The sequence below is a fragment of the Chiloscyllium plagiosum genome, unplaced genomic scaffold (assembly GCF_037043375.1).
Source record: "Chiloscyllium plagiosum isolate Xiang-an unplaced genomic scaffold, Cpla_swu_hap1 HiC_scaffold_2, whole genome shotgun sequence".
Taxonomy (NCBI): domain Eukaryota; kingdom Metazoa; phylum Chordata; class Chondrichthyes; order Orectolobiformes; family Hemiscylliidae; genus Chiloscyllium; species Chiloscyllium plagiosum.
The window spans coordinates 114898681-114918714 of NW_028270140.1; the positions used below are offsets into that span (position 1 = coordinate 114898681).

Below are 20034 nucleotides of genomic sequence, written 5' to 3' on the forward strand. Positions count from 1 at the left end.
TTTCTATTTATGTCTTTAGGTTTCCCCGGGTGGGTGATGTCATTCCCTGTGTTGATGTCATTTCCTGTTCTTTTTCTCAGAGGGTGGTATCTGGGGTCTGAGTCAATGTGCTTGCTGATGCAGTTGAGGTTGGAATGCCGTGCTTCTAGGAATTCTCGTGCATGTCTCTGTCCTAGGATAGATGTGTTGTCCCAGTCAAAGTGGAGTCCTTCCTCATCTGTATGTAAGGATATTAGTGAGAGAGGGACGCGTCTTTTTGTGGCTAGTTGATGTTCATCTATCCTGGTGGCTAGTTTTCTGCCTGTTTGTCTAATGTAGTGACACATAAACACATAAATAGAAAGTGGGACATAACACCAGCACTGCACCAGATGCTCACTGATGATGTTACCTAATACGGTGATGAAACATCTGAAAATGAACCTTCCAACTCAATGAGCAAACTTACATCCAGAATTAAATTAATAACCTGTTTTTGAGGCGGCTGTCATTTTTCTTCTCTTTATCACCTGCAGCTTGAACCCTAGCATTGATATTGGACAAGTTGAGGGTGCTTTTGTGATGGGCATGGGATATTGGCTGATGGAGAAGATGATCTATGACCCCAAGACTGGGGAGGTACTGAATGCAGGGACATTGGATTACAAACCACCATTCAGCAAGGTAGGTTGTGAACCGAAGAAAGCAGAATGTTTCTGAAAATCTAGTGCATTGAAGGCACAGCCTTTTGAATTTTCACTGGAATTCTGCTTTAATTCTATTGTCTACTGAAGTAAAAATTAACATTGTTTATAATTTTCAGAAAACCCTGTTGTATTAGCATTTAAAAACAATGATTTTTCAAATGGCGATTTATACAACTCTTCTTTGGGAAGCAAAGCATCTTGCTTGGTGTTCTATTGCAGATTTTACCTTTGGCTTTGTGAAAGTCTTGGTTTTATACCCATCTTGTTGCTGGAAAACAAACATCCATTATTTACATTCATACCCTCATAACTAGACACACTCCCTCCCCGAGCATGCATTAAATCCAGTTAAGAGCACAACATCTAGCATTTATAACAGCTTTTCATTGCAGCGTGTCACTCCTAAATAACCAGCATAACGGTACCTTTCACATTGAATAGGACTTTTCTACTCCAAAGGTTCTCTCAAACAAAAAAACATCAAAGTTATAGCTTACCAAACACTTGTTAGTCCAATCCTAGAAAATATAAATTTCTTCTGGGATCTTTATATGATATGAATATGAATATGATATGAATAAGATTAAAGCAATCCAAAGATGTCCTTCATAATTCAAAGTGAATCAGTTTGGGAAATATGTTAATGTCACATCCTTAATAAAGAAAATTGAAATGGGAATCACTATAGCAAAGGAGGGGTTAAGTGGACTGTCTATGTTCTATATAACATAAAATAGACTGGTCAGAATTGACAGAAACAAGTACCTGATGTCGTCCAGTTTTGACAACACAGGAGACAGACAGCCATATAAAATACAAAGACCATTTATTTCTAAAACGGTGTATCAACAATTTGGAATAAGCTGCCAAAAAAAATAGCTAGAGCCCAATCATTTGAAATATTCAAAACTATCTCTAAATTATTTCAATTTATAGATTTTCGTTATTAGGATTCCCATCTTACCAGGTCATGCCTGGTTTAGAGTCACAGAGATCTAGAGCACAGAAAAATTCCCTTCAGCCTAATATGTCCATGCTGTCAAAAACAGCTCTAATCCTATTTTATAGGGTCAAAATGAATTGAAGGATGATTTGGTGACAGGATCCAGCCTCTGTGCTGCTGTTTCAGTATGTGCAACCCAAACTGAATCCTTGTATGTGGATTGAACCTTTGTGTGTGTACCTTGCCTCTCCAGTGGACCGTGTCTTTGCAGGTAGATTGACTTTCCTTGTAAGGACCATATTTCTGTGTGGACTCTGCCTTCATATGTAGACTCTACCTTCGTGAGTGGACTTTGTCTTCATGTTTGGACTGTGTCTTGTGTGGTTACTGTGCTTCTGTGTGTTCCTGTGTAGAATTGACTCGACTGAGAGCCAGCCTGTATGTATGCTGACTGATATTCCTGGGGAATTTGTATTTATCTGAGAAGAATTTTTTTTATGACTGTTTGATATAAGATGTGTTTCTATACAATATTCTACTTAACTTCTCTGCTCTTCAGCAAATTGTCTGATGCAAAGTGACTTTGCCATGAGTCATATTTGAGATACTGTAACTTTTTGTGGACTCTGAGCTTATTGATTACAATGCAATATGCTTTTCTACAGTGTTTTATGTATTTTGCCATGTGTCGTGATTGCAATGCTATAAACTTGTGTGGACTTTTGAGTTGAAACTTTATTGCTGGAACAGCACAGCAGGTCAGGCAGCATCCAGGGAACAGGAGATTCGACGTTTCGGGCACAGGCCCTTCTTCAGGGAGTGGACTTTTGAGCTTGCTGTTTAAGCTGAGAAGTCTTCTAAAAGATATTCTATGTCTCCGCTTTTCGGTGATTTGTTTTGATGTATGTTCTGTATCTGTGATACTGTAACTTAATGTGAATTTTTGGACAAAAGAGAATTTAACCAGGAAAACAAAAATACAAACCAGGGATTTAGAATCTCTTCAGTTCAGGGGACATGGCCACAGCCAGTGTACTGTGCGCAAGGAAATAAATGGTGACTTGGTGTCGGGGTACTGGCCTCTGTGCAGTTATTTCAGTGACGTCGAGAGTGGGATTGGGCAAGTGAACTCTGGACTTGATTACCTGTCATCTATGTGAGTCTTTTCATGGGCTCAATGTCCCTGGTCATTGTGGATGCCAATTGAAAGTGGCTGGATGAGCATTAAGTCTGTTTGTAAACTCAGGGATGACAAATGAGCTGTGGGCATCGTTCGTGATACACAGACCCCTGGAAGTATTAATCATGGACAATGAGACATCATTTACTAGCAGGGAATTTGAGCATTTCCTAAAGTCAAATGGCATTTGGCATATACAGATAGCTCCATACCATCCAACATCCAATGGTCTGGTGAAAAGAGCCGTCCAAACATTGAAGGCTTACTTGAAAAAGCAGTCTACAGCATCACTTGATACCAAACTGTCCCAGTTCTTGTTTGATTATAGGACCATCCCACACGCAACAACAGTGATAGCTCCAGCAGTCTCTGCACCAGTTGAAACCTGATATTCCCTCACCTGGAGGGGGGGGGCAAAACAGCAGGAATGTCAATGCTGGACAAGGTTCTCCTCTTAGTGAGAGAGAGAGACAATTTAATTCAGGGGACAAAGTTTGGTGCCAGAAGCATGGGAATAGCCCTGTATGGGGATGAGGCAAGGTTGATGCGAAGTCAAGTCCTGTGACTTATAAAGTTTGAGTAGGTGAGGCTGTCCTGAACAAACATGTGGATCACATAAAAGCTGTTACCTCACAAACAGGACAGGAAAAAAACATGGATTGGTGTTGCTGGAAAAGCACAGCAGTTCAGGCAACATCCGAGGAGCAGTAAAATCGACGTTTCGGGCAAAAGCTGCCTGAACTGCTGTGCTTTTCCAGCACCACTAATCCAGAATCTGGTTTCCAGCATCTGCAGTCCTTGTTTTTACCCAGGAGCAAAACATAACTGGCCCCTCAGAATAGCCAGAAGGCCTGTCAGAAACCGTGGGTTCTCCCCCTCCATCTAGTGTCGAGGAAACCTCAGGATTTGAGATGGATGCAACCTCAATACCATTACCATTGGAAGAAGAGGAGGAAACTGTCCTGAGATGCTCCAGAAGCAAAAGACAGGTTATGGTCCAGTACATGCCGCCCGTATCTAAGTCCAAATCAGCGGAACCAGATCTAAGACAAAATTATCGCAGAAAATTCTACAAGAGAAAGACCAGACCGACAGCCTCAAATTGAGGGAGGAGAATGTAGTGATTGGAACCAGGTGGATCTCATTGACTGTGAGATCCTTGATTGGGGTTGTTAACTGGGGCCAGTCAGTGAACCTGGCTGACAAATAATAACCAGGGGATTAGTTTGAATAAAGATTCATGCACTTTGTGTCTCTCACTGTGTCTCACACCTGCACACACACACCATGGGTACTTGGGGGAAAATAAGCACTACCGCGGTTAGGTGGTAGTGTGGGGGTTAAATTAAAGAAAAAAAAAGAAAAAAAAAATAACCAGGGGATTTAGAACCTCCTCAGTTCAGGAGACTACTCTGAGCTGGCTGCTACATAGCCACTGTACTGTGCACAAGTAAATAAAGGGTGACTTGGTGACAAGATACCAGTCCCTGTGCAGTTATATCAGTGTGATTTTCATAACCATGTAAATACGTATTTTGTTTTGTTTATTAACAAGTAGGCCAGAAAAGAAGTGTTTTGGTTTCATTCATACAATTTTCATGCAATACCACCAAAACCATTCTAATATTAGAAATAGTGAAATTACCCCTATACTGCTGGAGGGAGGGAATCCGGAATTTTGACATGGCCATCAAAGGATCTTGTGATAATCAGGCGTAGTGGAAGTCTGGTTATTGTGAGCACTGCCATGGAGTGAAACAGGTGGTCAGAACCAAGAGAAAGCACTTTCTTGTCCTCCTGAAAACCCAGTGGCAGAATGCAGACATACAATTCTCTTTTTAAGCTTTAAGTTCCCTGGAGTTAAATGCATTAGTGGACACACCCATGCCACTCTTTGGCGGGGCAGGGTGTGAAACTTTGAAAGAGCCGTTTCCTAAAATGTTAGCATGCAGCCTCAATGCAAGAAATTTTGTAGAAAGTGTTGTGTCACCACCTAAGTGGGAAAAGTACACCAATGATCATGTTTCCATTGTTCCACAGGCATTACAAAATGTATAAATGTATAATATTCCAATGAGTCTGCAAAAGCAACCAATTTACCTGACTGACCGTTATTCCGGACAAAAGCAGTTTGCGCCATGTTTCATCATTAACCCGGAAAAACTCTTTTTACTGTAACACACAACTTTAAAAAGAGCAGTGAAAAGAGAGAATTTCCAATTCTATGCCCTTTCAAATACACACACAACTCAATCACAATTAAGACAGTCCAAAGCCAAACTGTTCAATATCTAAAGTATAGGTGCAAAAAGAATATAAGCAGGATAACCAAACTTCTGAAGATCAAAAATCTCAACCAACAAAGTGGAACGTTATTTTCTCGTATTCCTTTTGATTTGTTGTAGTGGTAATATGCTGTTTTCGGTAGGACGATCGTCATTCTTTGATTTGATCAGGGGAACTTAGTTTTTTAATTAATTCTTTTTAAGCTTTTTTGGTTTTACTGCTGTTTTCCCACATAAAGAGAGAAATCAGCAAACTACATGTTCTCTGTTTGCAGGCTCTGGATATTTCTCCTCTTGGCTTTAATAGTTTTAATACTGTGCAGCGCAACCAATCAGAGGGCTGTTGTCAGGCAGGAGGTCTTTAACTCAAAAGATTCTCGATGCTATTTAGTCATGAACTGTCCCTTCCCTTGCTTCCAAAAGTGCTCTCTCCAGGGGTGCTGCCTGACTCGCTGTGATCTCCAGCATTTTTTACTTTCAGTCTATTGTATTATTCAGCTCAATAATATACAACACTTGATTTTCAACTTGTAAATCTCTCCCTTTTTTACATTATTCTGGAGTCCAACTTCCATTTCAAATAATAGTCTAAAAAAGAGAACATGGTCTTATGCAGTGGGAAACATGCATTAGGGTGAGTGCAAGTTCTGAAAAAGGATACCTTAGCGAGCCACTTGAAACAAGCTTTATCTCCTCATCTATTCCAAAGCCCTTACTTTTCCTTGAATAGGCTGGCATCTCTATGGAAAGCAGAATATAGTTCTTTGGGGAATATACTGTTGCTCTCCAAAATAAGCACACTGTCTTTTGTTGGATTAATACTAGCAGCATATGAGAATAGAAGCCCTGTGAGATGTGCCATTTTATTCAGTAGTATTCAAGTCATTCCTCCAATCCAATACTTCAACCCTGAAGAGGCAGAGCTGTAAGCCATTGTCCCCCCCTTTGTTCCTAGACCAGCGCCCAGCACCACACTCAATCTGGGCTGAAAACTGACTGAATGCAAAATTAGACAAACTCGTGAAAAAAGTGGGGACTACAGATCCGAGTGGAGAGTGTGGTGCTGGAAAAGCACAGCAGGTCAGGCAGCATCTGAGGAGCAGGAGAGTCGAGGTTTTGTGCATAAACCCTTCATCACGAAAGAAGGACTCATGCTCGAAACGTCGATTCTCTTGCTGTGCTTTTCCAGCACCACACTCTCGACTTAAACAAACTTATGTCAGCCTTGTACAGTTGTCCCAGGCCTGAATGTATTAATGCCAAGTTTGAAATTATGTCTATTGTGTTTTAAATTAAATTCTTGAAATCACTTTTCTGATCTTGTCTAAACTACCCTTAATTTTAGAATTGCTGTCTTCCGATCACCTCCAGGGTAGGTGGATGGCATGGTGTGATGTTAAACACATTGATCAGGAAGGTCTCAGGTCTGATTGTTGATCTGAGTTAAAGTAGCTGATTTAGAAACAGAAGTTCAGTCAGCATTCTCAGCCTTATTCACTGATCGGTAAAACAGGATTAAGCTTTTTGTTTTACTCTCCCCCTCTGAGATTTAGTAGCCTGTCAGTATTTACAAGGTTCACATATAAGGAAGGTTTACTTAGGTTGGTAAGAATGAAAAAGAACTGGGGTAAAAATCCATTTCTTCCCTTCTTCAATTTTCCTAAATTGTCTGCTTTTCTTTGTGTTGAGATACATCCAGCTAAGTAGGTTCGAACTACTAATAGTTACTATACTCTGGTATTCACTTCTAGAAAGTGGGTTAACCGAAAGTGTAGGATGAATATTTGTTAGTAAATTTGAGGACTAGATAAGATGTATTAAAAATTTTCAGAATTTGTGTGGGATATACATTTAAGTAAGATCACCTTGTTTGTGTTTTGTCTATCAGAGCATACCGATTAATTTCAACATTGAGCTTTTAAAGAATGCTCCCAACCCAATGGGTGTTCTTCGTTCCAAAGCCTCTGGTGAACCTCCCCAATGTATGTCCTGTGTCACATTATTTGCCGTGAAGCACGCTATTGAGGCAGCACGTCAAGATGCTGGGAACGATACCTACTTTCCATTAAGTGAGTATGATCAGTCAGTGCATTTAAATGGTGCAGTGTAAAATTACTGATCAGCATTATTTTAATCTTAGCATTAGCCCATTTATTTTAGACAGGCTAATGTTAAGATTAAAATAAGATCTTCTGGCAAATCTAAGTTTGTGGAACCGTGATAATAATAAAGATATTTATTTCAACTACTCTCAACTTGCAAATCAAAGAACTGAGTGTGATGTCAGTTAATACTCTAAAACATAATTTGAATAAAATTCATTTAGCTGAGCCACATTATTATGTACAATTGTTGAAGCAATGACCTAAGTTTGCAACATCCAATTTTATGGACTACTTTCTACATTCCCAAATCAGACGCACTGCTCCTGCACTCCTGGAAAAGTCAGCACAATGATATCGGGACAGCAGCCTGTCATAGCCACGCCGACCCCTGATAATATGGGGCATAAAATCAGCCTTCAGCCCGCCATTTTGAAATTATTAACTATCCAGCCAATTGTTTGCAATCAATCTTTTGTTTATGCTGCATTTCCTGGGTTTTGCAAGGTAGCATCTTTTTTTTTCAAGAATGTTTTTTGTCTTTTTGCACCTTCAATGAATAAGAAAGACTAATTGTCAGAGCAGCGGGTTTTACAATTCAAGCCATGATTGTGGCATTACACTTTCGCTGTACAATGCCCGGCCTATAGTGCCACTTAGACTCAGAGCCTCCCCAACCCTCACCATTTCCTTGGCACCAAGCTTGTCAGAACCTATAAGATATGCATTAACACTAATTTTTGATTTGTACTTCTCTGTGGAAATAGCTATAATAAGTATTCAACACTGATTTACTTTTTTTGCATTAGTCAAAATCGCAGGCTCTGAATTAACCATGGCATCTAAAAACAGACATGAGAGTCATTGGTCTTCATAATAACTGCAGTTCTGGAAATGAGCAAGGGGAGGGTTTGTTGTCAGAAAGTTAGTTTCCCATGCACATACTATAACTGGACCTTCCAGACAATTCCCAGTTGGCCACCTGATGTTTTATTGGTTGCACGTAGACAACAGGAGTAAGCAGACACTGCATTTTCCATTAAACCTCTCAGCTCACTGAGAAACATGAAATCTATACTTTAGGTGCTAAATTCATAGGAAGGACCTAAAAGATGTTGTGCCAAACATGATGATGATCAATAGAACTAAGATGTGATTGAAGCATGTTTATTTCAACCATGATATTCATGATATTCTGTCGGTCACTTGTGCTATGACAACAAAGCTGAAATAAATTTGCACATACTCAGAAACTGGGATTTAGTTAACTACTTAATTTTGCTGTCGTAATTCTGCAATGTTTTGCTCTTTTGACCTAAACAAAGAAAAGTTGCATTGATATAGTGTCATTCATGACAGTAGGATGTCCCAAAGCACTTTGGCACCACATTATGTACTTTGTATTTGTAGACACTGTTATAATACAGGAAACAAAATTTGAACACAGCACTCACACGAAGAGTGTGTAAAATTGCCAGACAATTTATTTCTGTGATATTGAATGAGGAATACATTATGGCCGGGCTATAAAGGTACCTCACCTGCTGTACTTCAAATTAATGCCAAAGTGACTCATGGGCCAGAATTTTACTTGTTCCTTGGGGGTTAATTGGAGTGGGTGATACATTTGAGGCTGTTGTCATGGCACAGTATGTACTGTCTGAACTTACTATGACATATCTTCTTTGGAGGCTGCCTATCATTCCAGTGGTGACCCAGCATTCCCAGTGTCCCAGACTGGTAGGTCTGGAGTTAGGGCTCCCTTTCCAATAGAGACAGAAGTCCTGCCAAAAGTCAACTAGCAGCATGGTAGTCATTAAATGGCTGTGGTGCTAACTGACCAAATGGAAGTGGGCTGATGTTTCTGTGTAAAATTCTGGCAACATTGCCAGATCATTAATCCAAGCCTCTCAATTGCTAGTGCAGTAACACAGCAATTATGTACTGCTGTATCATTGACTATCATAATTTGTCTAGATTTATTATTTAGTCATTGGGTTTTACAGTGATTAGATAATTTGCTGTTGCAACATTTGAGGGATTTTTAAAGAATGGGACCGAAATATTTGGTCCATGAAAAAGAACTGAAAATTAGAAAAATCGCTGGGCGAGGTGGAAAGAATCTAAAGAGATTTGAAAGGAGCATTGGATATAGACAATATCTGGAGCAAATAGACACATGGAAAATGAGTTTGAAGTCGAGCCTGTCCACCAAAATTGACTTGAGCAATACCTGTGTTTAACATTAATGTACCCCACACCCTGACCATAAGCATGCAAGATTAGAGCAAAGTTAAATACATTAAGAAAACCTTTAAGACAATATCAGGAAAATGACAGGTAGTCCTGTCCAAGACTTGAAGCCAGGAGACTGTACTGACTGATATAGATATCTAAACCTTCTATAACTTGAGATAATTCTCAGGAACTCATCTTTTGACAATGGCAGTAAATGCACACTTGCACGTAACTAATATATCAATTCCAGAAATCAGTGATTTTTTGTCAAAATAACTATTTTCTGGTATTGAACCTACCTGTTAATTTCATATTTTGTCCTCTTATCCATAGATTTCCAGAGCAAATAGTGGATCATTCAAAGAGACGTCTGTGCCTAATCAAAATATATTAATACGTTTTTGACCCAATCTAAGAGCTAAGGGGTGAGGTTTCCAATTCCCCTGTCAGGGCTGCAATTGCAAGTGAATGGGAACTAAAAAAGGCTACATCCGCCAAGGTGACAGTGTCTGACTCCATCTTATTTCCAGCCATTCTAACAGGGCTGGGATGCAATGGAGCAGTTTGGCACCAGGTTTACCCAATGGCATCCAGTAGGGGTGGTTGATTAGGGGCAGGGAAGGTCCATTTATAGGCAGCCAAATGGTATTTTCCAGTCAGCCTCCAGGTACAACTAGGTATCAATTTAGCTGCATTGAAGCAGCAGAGGAGGAGGGTGCAGCAGCCAATGTTCCAACTAGCCCAGAGGCTCTCCTTGCCTCTTGCATGCAAGGAAAAAAAACAGATTCTGCATAAATCCAGAGAATCACTACTGCCCTAAACACATTGGGTGGCTATAAAATGCATTATTAAAATTGAATATTTGCAAAAACATTGGGGAGAATGTGCCTCTAGCTTGAAGTATTCTGTCATTTATTTATCTTCTATTGCAGTGTGGGTCCTATTCAGGATTGTGGACAAGTTAGGATACCAGTTTAGGAAAGATGTCTTCTCCCTGTTCCCCATTCACTCATTTGCATTTAGCAAAATCTAGCATGATGCTGTAAAATTAGGTCATGTTCTAAGTGGTAATTGTTAAAGTAAAATTGTTGCTTTTTGAAGAATTCCTTAACATACTTGAGAGCAGCACATTGGTAAGGTTTCTTTAATATAGTTGAAATGGGTTCACCTCAAAAACTAAGTATTTTACAACAGTGCCAATTCACCATGTGAATATAATCTGATTTTAAATTGCAGAAATTAACTTTTAAAAAAGTGCAGAACCCTTTTCCAGTTAGATTGGAGCATGATTGTTATTCTTGAACAATTCTTTTTGAAACATTCATTGGGAACCTTGCAAAATGCTATTAATATGTCTTTGTACTCAAAAGAGACAGCACAAAGGCCTGCATAAAAAAAGTAAATTAGCTCACTCTCAATGCTGATTAGTTCATATCACCAGAATGAGCAGTTATGCTTGTATGGGCTACTTTTTCACAAAGTTCCTTAAACTAATGCAAAAATTCACGTAAACTTTGGTAACATTAAACAAAATGCACTCTTAAAAATGTTGTTATTTTCAGCACTAATTATGTCAATATCTCGTGAATTGTGGTAAGAACGTCCATACAATTGAGCCAAAACTGGAGAACACACTACTCCACTATGGGGCTGTGATAAACTAATTGTTGCATTTCTACATTTAGATTGAACTGCTGAAGTGAAACAATCTATTCAGTTTTCTCTAATGTGACCTGGTGACATTGGTTGTGGTATTTCATTATGTGGAAAATGTGTTGCCTAGATCTCTCTGCTGTTTTTGCTAGTCTCAGCAGATAATCCTACATGGGCTCATATGTACTTCGAATTTTCAAGATCCAAATCCATCCCATTTCATTTATTTAATCTGTAGGATATCTACCACACAATGTAGCTGCATCAACCTGAACCCCATTTAAGTCATCCACTTTTCTAATTTCTGTACGTATCTTTGTGACATTCGCAAATTTTAGAATTGTGTCCTGAACTGAAGCGAGCAAAGACAGTTCTTATTTTTAAATGGATGAAGAATTGAAACCTGGTAACTGGAGGCACATTTGCTTAATATAACTAACTGGTGATATAGTGAAAAGCCATTCTGTAATGTAGGGTTAAAGGTTACAAATGTAGAAACAATCAAGTAAATAGGGTTATAGGCAGAGAAAACCCTCTTTGAAAACCCTTCTGCTGTGACAAATCTGTAGTTGAGAAAAGCATTGTACTATCCATGTGAATGTTAGAAACATTATGAAAAAAATTCATAAGAATATGATATTTAAAAATAAGCCAATCAAGCTTATATGAGTAGCTCGATATTGTATGCTTATTGTTTCCAATGACTTAGGTAATAAAACTATTGTAAATAGTTCACACACCAAAATAGGTAGATCAATGGACGGGTTCTATAGTACACCAGGGTATTTTCATAAAGGCAGCATTGCTGGCATCAAGGAGCATGCTCATGAACAGTGAAGTGTCTCATTAGCATTGTAACAAATATTTACACAAAACAATTATGATACAATATTAATTAAACAATATATGGAATCACAGGAATAAACTGTGAAACAAAGTAAAACTTTTATTTTAATTTTTAAATATCTTCTTATTGTATAATTTTTGTGCTCATGTGCAGTCAGTAATCATTGGCAGTCATTGGTGTTTGCGGACAGATTATTTAATTAATTCCAAAGATTTGGAAATATTGTAATTGCAACAGCAGGAATGTTTCAAGTCCTGATAACCTTTGTTAACTTCAGATCATAGAATAAGCTTTTAAAATTAATTTAAATTACAAGATGATTGTGATTCTTGGAGTAAATCCTAACATTTGTCAGGATACTTATTGTTCCGGTGTTTCTTTATAGGTGGGCCAGCAACAGTCGATGAAATCCAAACTAAGTGCCTCGTGGACCACAAAAGCTTTTCAATCTGAAAACCCATTACCGACTTATACAACCATATCAAACAAAGCCAATCATTTTGAATTTTTTGTGTTTTTATGGTATTGGATCATGCCTTACAATATCAACTATATATCCATCCTGCTTAGTGCTTTACAGTTTATCCTATGCTAATTGATTGCTTGTGTCAAATTCTAACCTGCATGATGAACATAATAAGGGTTAGTTTGCCATTTGAGTTTCTGCAGATCTACTTAAGTGATAGCTGATTGGGAGAATCTGGAAATATTTTAAGAATTATTTCTGTCTTTGCATATTATCATAGTCTGCAGGCTAGAAACCATAGAAATATTAAAAGAAAACATAGCTTACATTAGGTTAGAATTAAGCCCATTAGAAATAAGAACAGAAGTATGTCATTCCCACCACTCCACTCCCTCCCACCACCCCGCCAGCCCGCTCCACCGTTCCATGGAATCATGGCTGATCTAACATTCCTCACATCCATATTCCTGCATTTTTCCTGTAACCCTTGATTCCTTGACAGATCAAGAATCTATCTATCTATCTCAGCCTTAAATGTGCACAAGAACTCTGCCTCCATAGCTCTCTGTAGCAAAGAGTTCTAAAGACTCACAATCCTCTGAGAAAAAGATTCCTCCTCGCTTCAGTCTTAGAGTCACGCTCCTTTATTTTGTGACAATGTTTCCTGAGACTATATGGGATAAAAAAGATGGGGCCTTGCACACAAACATGTATTTTCCCAGACAAGTATCAATAATCTTTCCTCTTAAGACAATATTGCGAGCTAGCAAAGCAAATAACAAAAGCCCCATCATTTGAACTCTTCAAAAATCAGGTTACTTCAGTTTTTTTAAGTTTTCATTATTAGGATGACCATTTCAGCAGGTCATGCCTGGTTTAGCTCGTGCTATGCAGATAAGTTTTGACAGAAAATTATGCCAGCACAACTGAAGCAAGTCTGGCAGCATCTGTGGAGAGAGAAACAGATTAATGTTTCAAGTCGAATGACTTGTCTTTGGACCGTGGAAAGTTATTGGACTCAAAACGTTCTCACTCCACAGATGCTGCTGGACCTGATGAGATTCGCCAGCGCTTTCTGTTTTATTTCAGGTTTCCAGCATCCATAGTATTTTACTTTTAGAATTGTGAGATCAATAGAATCACAGAAGGAATGTATTTGCTGTTGACATGAACGCACTTATGACTAGAGATGAGCAGCATTGTTCAGTGAAATCTATGTGCTCTAGGTGGTAACCTTACAGAGCCAATTGGGGGTTGCCATGATAAGAAGGGAGCAAAGAGCAGGCAGAGGAGCAAGAAACAAGACAAAGAAAGCTGAAACTCATGAGAGGAGAAGTGCACTCTGTTGTCCATGTTCAACATTGAAGTATGTAGTTCATATTCTTCTGTAAGTTGATGCCTGAATTTATAATTGATGTGTAAGTTTGGCCTGCCTTTTCTTTAATAAAGCTAGTTCATAACTGAATGTTATTGTCATGTCTGATCCTGATGTATGGGAATTAGCTACAACACTATTAATTTCAAAAGAAGAACAATACTTTTAATGATTTGAGGTTGAATATCAATCTGTAAATTTTTGTCAATGCACAATTTTTCATTTTGACTAAGGTCAATTTAAAAAATAGTAATTAGCTAATTCAAAACATCACAGTTAGTATTGTCATTCCACATTTCTCAATCATGTGCTGAAAACAAGATATTGTCAGGTATCAGCTAATATTCAACAATGCATTGCAGCCAAATATGGCATTACAGCACAGGAGGAGGAGATTCAGCTCACTTCACCTGCACAAGCTGTTTGCCGGAGCCGTCCAAAGCTAATCCTACTACCCATTTCACTCCCAAGAGTCCTGTGTCACCATCTGCTTTGATTATTATCCATTTGCCGCCTTAAGGCTGCAATTGTGTACCTCAGGTTTTAATGAGGCATACACTCTAACAACTTCCTGCATAAAGAAATTTCTCCTAATCCTTCTCTTTACCTTCTTAATAATCAAAGAAATGCATAAAGCTGCCAAAGAAAGACCTTGCCCTATAGAGTCTACCAAATTTTTAAAATTGAAAACTATGTACAATTCTCCTTTAGCCATCTCTATTCCAGTGAAGTCTTCCTAATATCTCAAATTCACCGAGTAGCTACTTGTTCTGGTACTGGGGTTTATTCTGCTAAATCTGCACCGAACAATGCTTTTAATTCTAACCGCTTTCTTACAGAAATAACCATGTTCAACAAATCTTTAGGGTCCAACACCATTTGATCAATAACCATGTCGAATTGTGAACCAAAGACACATGACCTGTCAGAATGTGGAATATTTTGCTGCTGTTTCAAGGTGGACAATCCTGCAATAATCTGCTTGCCTTGTACCTCTGTGTTGACAATATCTAACTCATGGTTCACCTTCCTACTTTGGAGAAAATCTTCAGTTCTGGGTTAATTCTGTGTTTGTTCTCGATTAAGGTTGGAAATGACAGATAATTATTATTCTGGGATTTAGAGACTAATACTGGTTTGCAGAGTAACATTAAGTAATTAAATCATACTAAAGCAGAAGATCTTTCCAAAACATTTGAGACAAAATTGTTACTTAAGATGCTCTGAAACTGGGAAATATCACACTGACAGCTCATGGGTACATTCAGAGTAATCTAAATCAGAGGGTTACAGAAAAGATAAAGCTGTTAACTTGTTTTAGACCTCTGAAACAAATAATTCTGCCTATCCTGAGATTGAGCCACAGGGAAGCATCTGACCATCACCTTTTGACAACCAATGGTCACATCATCATTGAATCTCACTTCATCAGCATCTTCTGTGAGTCACCGTTATTCAGAAACTGAACAACAGCAGCCACATAAAGAAGGAACAGATTCAAGACTGGGTATTCAGTCGCAAATAACTCAGTTACTAATTTCTCAAAGCCTTTCCACATCAGATAGGTTCCCAGACTACAAGGGGAATATTTGGCTCTTGCCCAAATGAGTACAATTCCAGCAACCTACTAAAAAACTCAAGATGATCCAAGGCAATGCAATGTGCTTGGTTGGAACATCATTCCTCACACGAAATATTCATTGCTCAAATCAACAATACAAAACATTGTTGTGTGTGCCATGAGCAGAGACAGAAATCAATAGCCACAGAGTTGCCTTTGGCTCGGTCCCCAATGCATTCTGGAACTTGGCATCCAACCCAAACATACAGTGTCCCCACACCCCTTCAGTCTGGTCCCAGTCATTGGACACTAATGTATCATTTCTCCAAGGCTAGTGAGTATCATGTACACGTTATCTTGCAGAAACTCACCAAGGCATCATTAAAGCAGCTTTCAAATCCATGACCCTAACAATCAGAAGAACAAAGGTGGCAGTTGTATGGAAACTACAGTAATTTTCCTCAAAATAAACTATGTAATGAAGATGTGGGTCTCCTGTACCTTTAAGAGAGTTAAAAGCTAGCAGAATGATCTGACAGAACCTAGTGTTCTGAATAAGATGCATTTTTTTTTAGATTAGATTACAATGTGGAAACAGGCCCTTCAGCCCAACAAGTCCACACCGACCCGCCAAAGCGCACCCCACCCATACCCCTACATTTATCCCTTACCTAACACTACGGGCAATTTAGCATGGCCAATTCACCTAACCTGCACATCTTTGGACTGTGGGAGGAAACCGGAGCACCCGGAGGAAACCCACGCAGACACGGGGAGAACGTGCAAACTCTACACAGTCAGTCGCCTGAGGCGGGAATTGAACCCGGGTCTCTGGCGCTGTGAGGCAACAGTGCTAACCACTGTGCCACCGTGCCGCCAATGTAACATGTTGTCCAGCTTCTGGGGAAGCTAGGGAAACTGGTTGCCTGGAGACAAAAATAGATTTGAATTAGGCAATCCATTTAAATTATACCCCCCCAAAAATCACCAATCCAGTTTGAATTTAGTACATTGACAATTTAAAAGCTAATGATACAATCTAATGCTTTGGGGGTATAAGACTGGGGAAAATTGAACAGTTGGGAGGAGAACTGCCATGTTACCAGCATTGAGAGTGTGATGCTGGAAAAGCACAGCAGGTCAGGCAACATCTCAGGAGCAGGAGAATTGATGATTCAGGCATAAGCCCTTCATCAGGAATGAGGCTTGTGTCCCGTGGGGCTGAGAGATAAATGGGAGGGGGGGGGGTGGGAATGGGGTTGGGGGAAGATAGCTGAGAAAGTGATAAGTTGATGAAGGTGAGGGACAAGGTGATATGTTGGGGGAGTGGAATGGATATATGGGAAAGTTAGCCACACTCTTGATGCTGGTGGCATGGCAGTTCTCCTCCCAACTGTTCAATTTTCCCTGGTCTTATACCTCCAAAGCATTGCAGTGTGGGTCAGGGTGGCCAAGCGGTCACATTCTCCCCACATCTGCGTGGGTTTCCTCTGGGTGTTCTGGCTTCCTTGCACAGTCCAAAGATGTGCAGGTCAGGTGAATTGGCCATGCTAAATTGCCCGTAGTGTTAGGTGCATTAGTCAGAGGGAAATGGGTCTGGGTGGGTTACTCTCAGGAGGGTCGGTGTGACTTGTAGGGAATCTAATCTAATCTAAGTCAGGAGGGCTGTGCCAAATTGGAGACTTGGGACTGGGATAATGTGGGGGGAGGAGAAATGAGGAAACTGTTGAAATCCACATTTATCCCGTGTGGTTGCAGGGTGCCAATGCAGAACATGAGGCATACTTCCTCCAGGAAAAGGGTGGTAATGGTTGGGCAGTGGAGGAGCCCCAGGACTTGCATGTCCTTGATGGAGTGGGAGGGGAATTTGAAGTGTTCAACCACGGGGCGGTGGGGTTGGTGGATGCAGGTGTCCCAGAGACGTTCTCTGAAACGATTCAGATAGTAACTACGAATAAATTTTACTTACAGAGGAATATGAAGTAACACAGTTGAAATATAGAATTTTGAAGGTGCAATAGTTAAGTACAAATATGTAAAATCATAAATTGATACAATGAAACCTCTTAATTTTTAACAAGTAATGTATCTACACTTGAATTGTTAACTGCCCCTTTTATAGACTGGCTTAATTTGAAAAGAGTAACCCAAAATGAGACATAAACATATTTATCACGAACAACAGATCCATAAAAGCATACTCCCCTCTGGACATTGCTGGTTAGTGGGAGGATTTTTAAACCTGAGCAAAAGTTCAACATTTTCTCTGTTCAAGTGCTAATGGCTCTTGTCAGCCTTTGGCTGGCATGCATTATTTTTTGTTAACTTAACTGATTTGGCCTTTGTGTGTAATTAATCTTGATAGTATAACAAGACTGTTCAATTTGTTTCCTTAATCAGATTTTGAACACACTTTTCTATCATTTATATACAGTTTTGTATCTATATTTTATTATGATCTTACTTAATCACATTTCTGCTTTAAACTTTGAGATAAAACTCTTGTTTTTTCATTAGAAATTTTCTAAAATACTTAAACATGTCCAGTTTTAATAGCACAGATAAAGGCTGAGATAACTGGCCTCCAACAAGCACAGATGTCTTCCTATGTGCCAAGTCTGACTCCAACCAGCGTTGAGATTTCCCTAGTACACATTGATTCTAATGATGTTAAGACTGCTTTATGCCACACTCAGCCAAATGCAACCTTGATCTCAAGGACCATCACTCTCATCTCACCCCTGGAATTCAGCTCCTTTTTTCCATGTTTGAACCAAGGCTGTAATAAGGTCAGGAGTTGAGTGGCCCTAGCAGAACCCAAACTGGGCATCACTGAGCAGGTTATTGCTGAGCAAATGCCCATTGGTAGCACTGTTGATGACATCTTTCATTATCTTACTGATGATCGAGAGTAGACTGATGGGGTGACTGGACAGGTTGGGTTTGTCCTGCTGTTTGTAAACACAACATAGGTTGTCAATTGCCACGTAGATGCCTGTTTTGTAGTTGTACAGGAACAGCTTGGCTAGGGGCATGACATAAAGTGTGGCACTGGAAAAGCACAGCCGGTCAGGCAGTATCCAAGGAGCAGGAAAGTGAACGATTTGAGCATGAGCTCTTCATTCCTGATGAAGAAACGTCGACTCTCCTGCTCCTCGGACGCTGCCTGACTGGCTGTGCTTTTCCAGCACCACACTTTTTGACTCTGATCTCCAGCACTTGCAGTCCTCACTTTCTCTTCAGGGCAGGACATGTTCTGGAGCATGTCTGACATCTGTGTTTTTGTGATGACTGGAGGAGATAAAGGTGGATCATCCACTCAATACTTCCACTTCCGGATGAATATTAGTGCAAAAGCTTCAACCTCATCTTTTGCACTGATATGCTAGGCTCCCCCATCATTGAGGATGGGATATTTGTGGAGCCAGTGAGTTGTTTAATTGGCTACCGCCATTCACAACTGGTATGGTAGGACTGCAGAGCTTGGATCTGACCCTGCGCTGGGCTTGCTCTCCTACGCCGCCACTGTGCTGGGTTCACTCTCCCCCCCCCCCCCCTGCCTGCCCCACGCTGGGTTTACTCTACCTATACCTACGCCTCTGTGCTGGGTTCACTCTCCCCTCCCCCTGTGCTGGGGTCACTGTTTCCCACCCCCCCCCCCATGCTAGATTCACTCCCCCAACCCCCGTGCTGGGCTCACTCACTCCATCCCCCTGTGCTGGGTTCACTCATTTTCCCCCCTCCTCACTGCACTGGGCTCACTGTCTCTCCCCTCCCAACCCCCGCACTGGGCTCACTATCTCTCCCCCCCCAACCCCCGCACTGGGCTCACTGTCTCTCCCCCCAACCCCCGCACTTGGGTTAACTGTCTCTCCCCCCACATTGCGCTTGCTGTCTCTCCCCATCATGTTGGGCTCACTCTCCCTCTCCCCGCACTGGGCTCTCTGTCTCCCTCCCACTGTGTTGGATTCACTCCTCCCCTACCCCCCACACTGGGTTCACACTCCCCAGCTCCCCCCTACACTGTGCTCACTTTCTCCCCCCACAGTATTGGGTTCACTCCCGGCTCCCTGTACTGGACTTACTGTCTCCCCCATGTTGGGTTTACTCCCCCCTACCCTGCGCTGGGTTCACTATCCCCTTCCCCTGCACTGGACTCACTGTCTCCCCCCACTGCGCTGGGTTCACTCCCCCCTACCCTGCGCTGGGTTCACACTCCCCTTCCCCTGCACTGGGCTCACTGTCTCCCCCCACTGCGCTGGGTTCACACTCCCCTTCCCCTGCACTGGGCTCACTGTCTCCCCCCACTGCGCTGGGTTCACACTCCCCTTCCCCTGCACTGGGCTCACTGTCTCCCCCCACTGCGCTGGGTTCACACTCCCCTTCCCCTGCACTGGGCTCACTGTCTCCCCCCTACCCTGCGCTGGGTTCACACTCCCCTTCCCCTGCACTGGGCTCACTGTCTCCCCCCACTGCGCTGGGTTCACACTCCCCTCCCTGTCGATGCCTGGTGGAGCCAACTCTGTTGTTGTTGCACATGCTCGGGAGGCCAGGCCTGCTCTCCCCTTGCTGAAGACACCAAAAACAACTTTAAAAGAGAAAACAAAGGAAAAAGAGCAAAGGTTAAAAGAAATAAAAATAAACAAAGAAAGTAGATGAAAGTAGATAAGCCCCAGGCCAGGAGCTGAAACTCAATGC

The 20034-nt window shown here is 40.9% G+C and overlaps 1 protein-coding gene across 2 annotated transcripts in view; it reads left to right on the top strand.

The window, feature by feature from the left end:
* Window positions 1-13865, top strand: part of LOC122559080 (xanthine dehydrogenase-like) — a 191825-nt gene extending 177960 nt beyond the window's left edge. For both annotated transcript variants that reach the window (XM_087999784.1, XM_087999786.1), the window contains exons 29-31: window positions 516-663; window positions 6983-7163; window positions 12320-13865. In XM_087999784.1, coding sequence (XP_087855910.1) covers window positions 516-663; window positions 6983-7163; window positions 12320-12387 — 397 coding nt within the window. In that variant the 3' untranslated portion in view covers window positions 12388-13865. The remainder of the gene's footprint in view (window positions 1-515; window positions 664-6982; window positions 7164-12319) is intronic.
* The last annotated feature ends 6169 nt before the right edge of the window (window positions 13866-20034 follow it).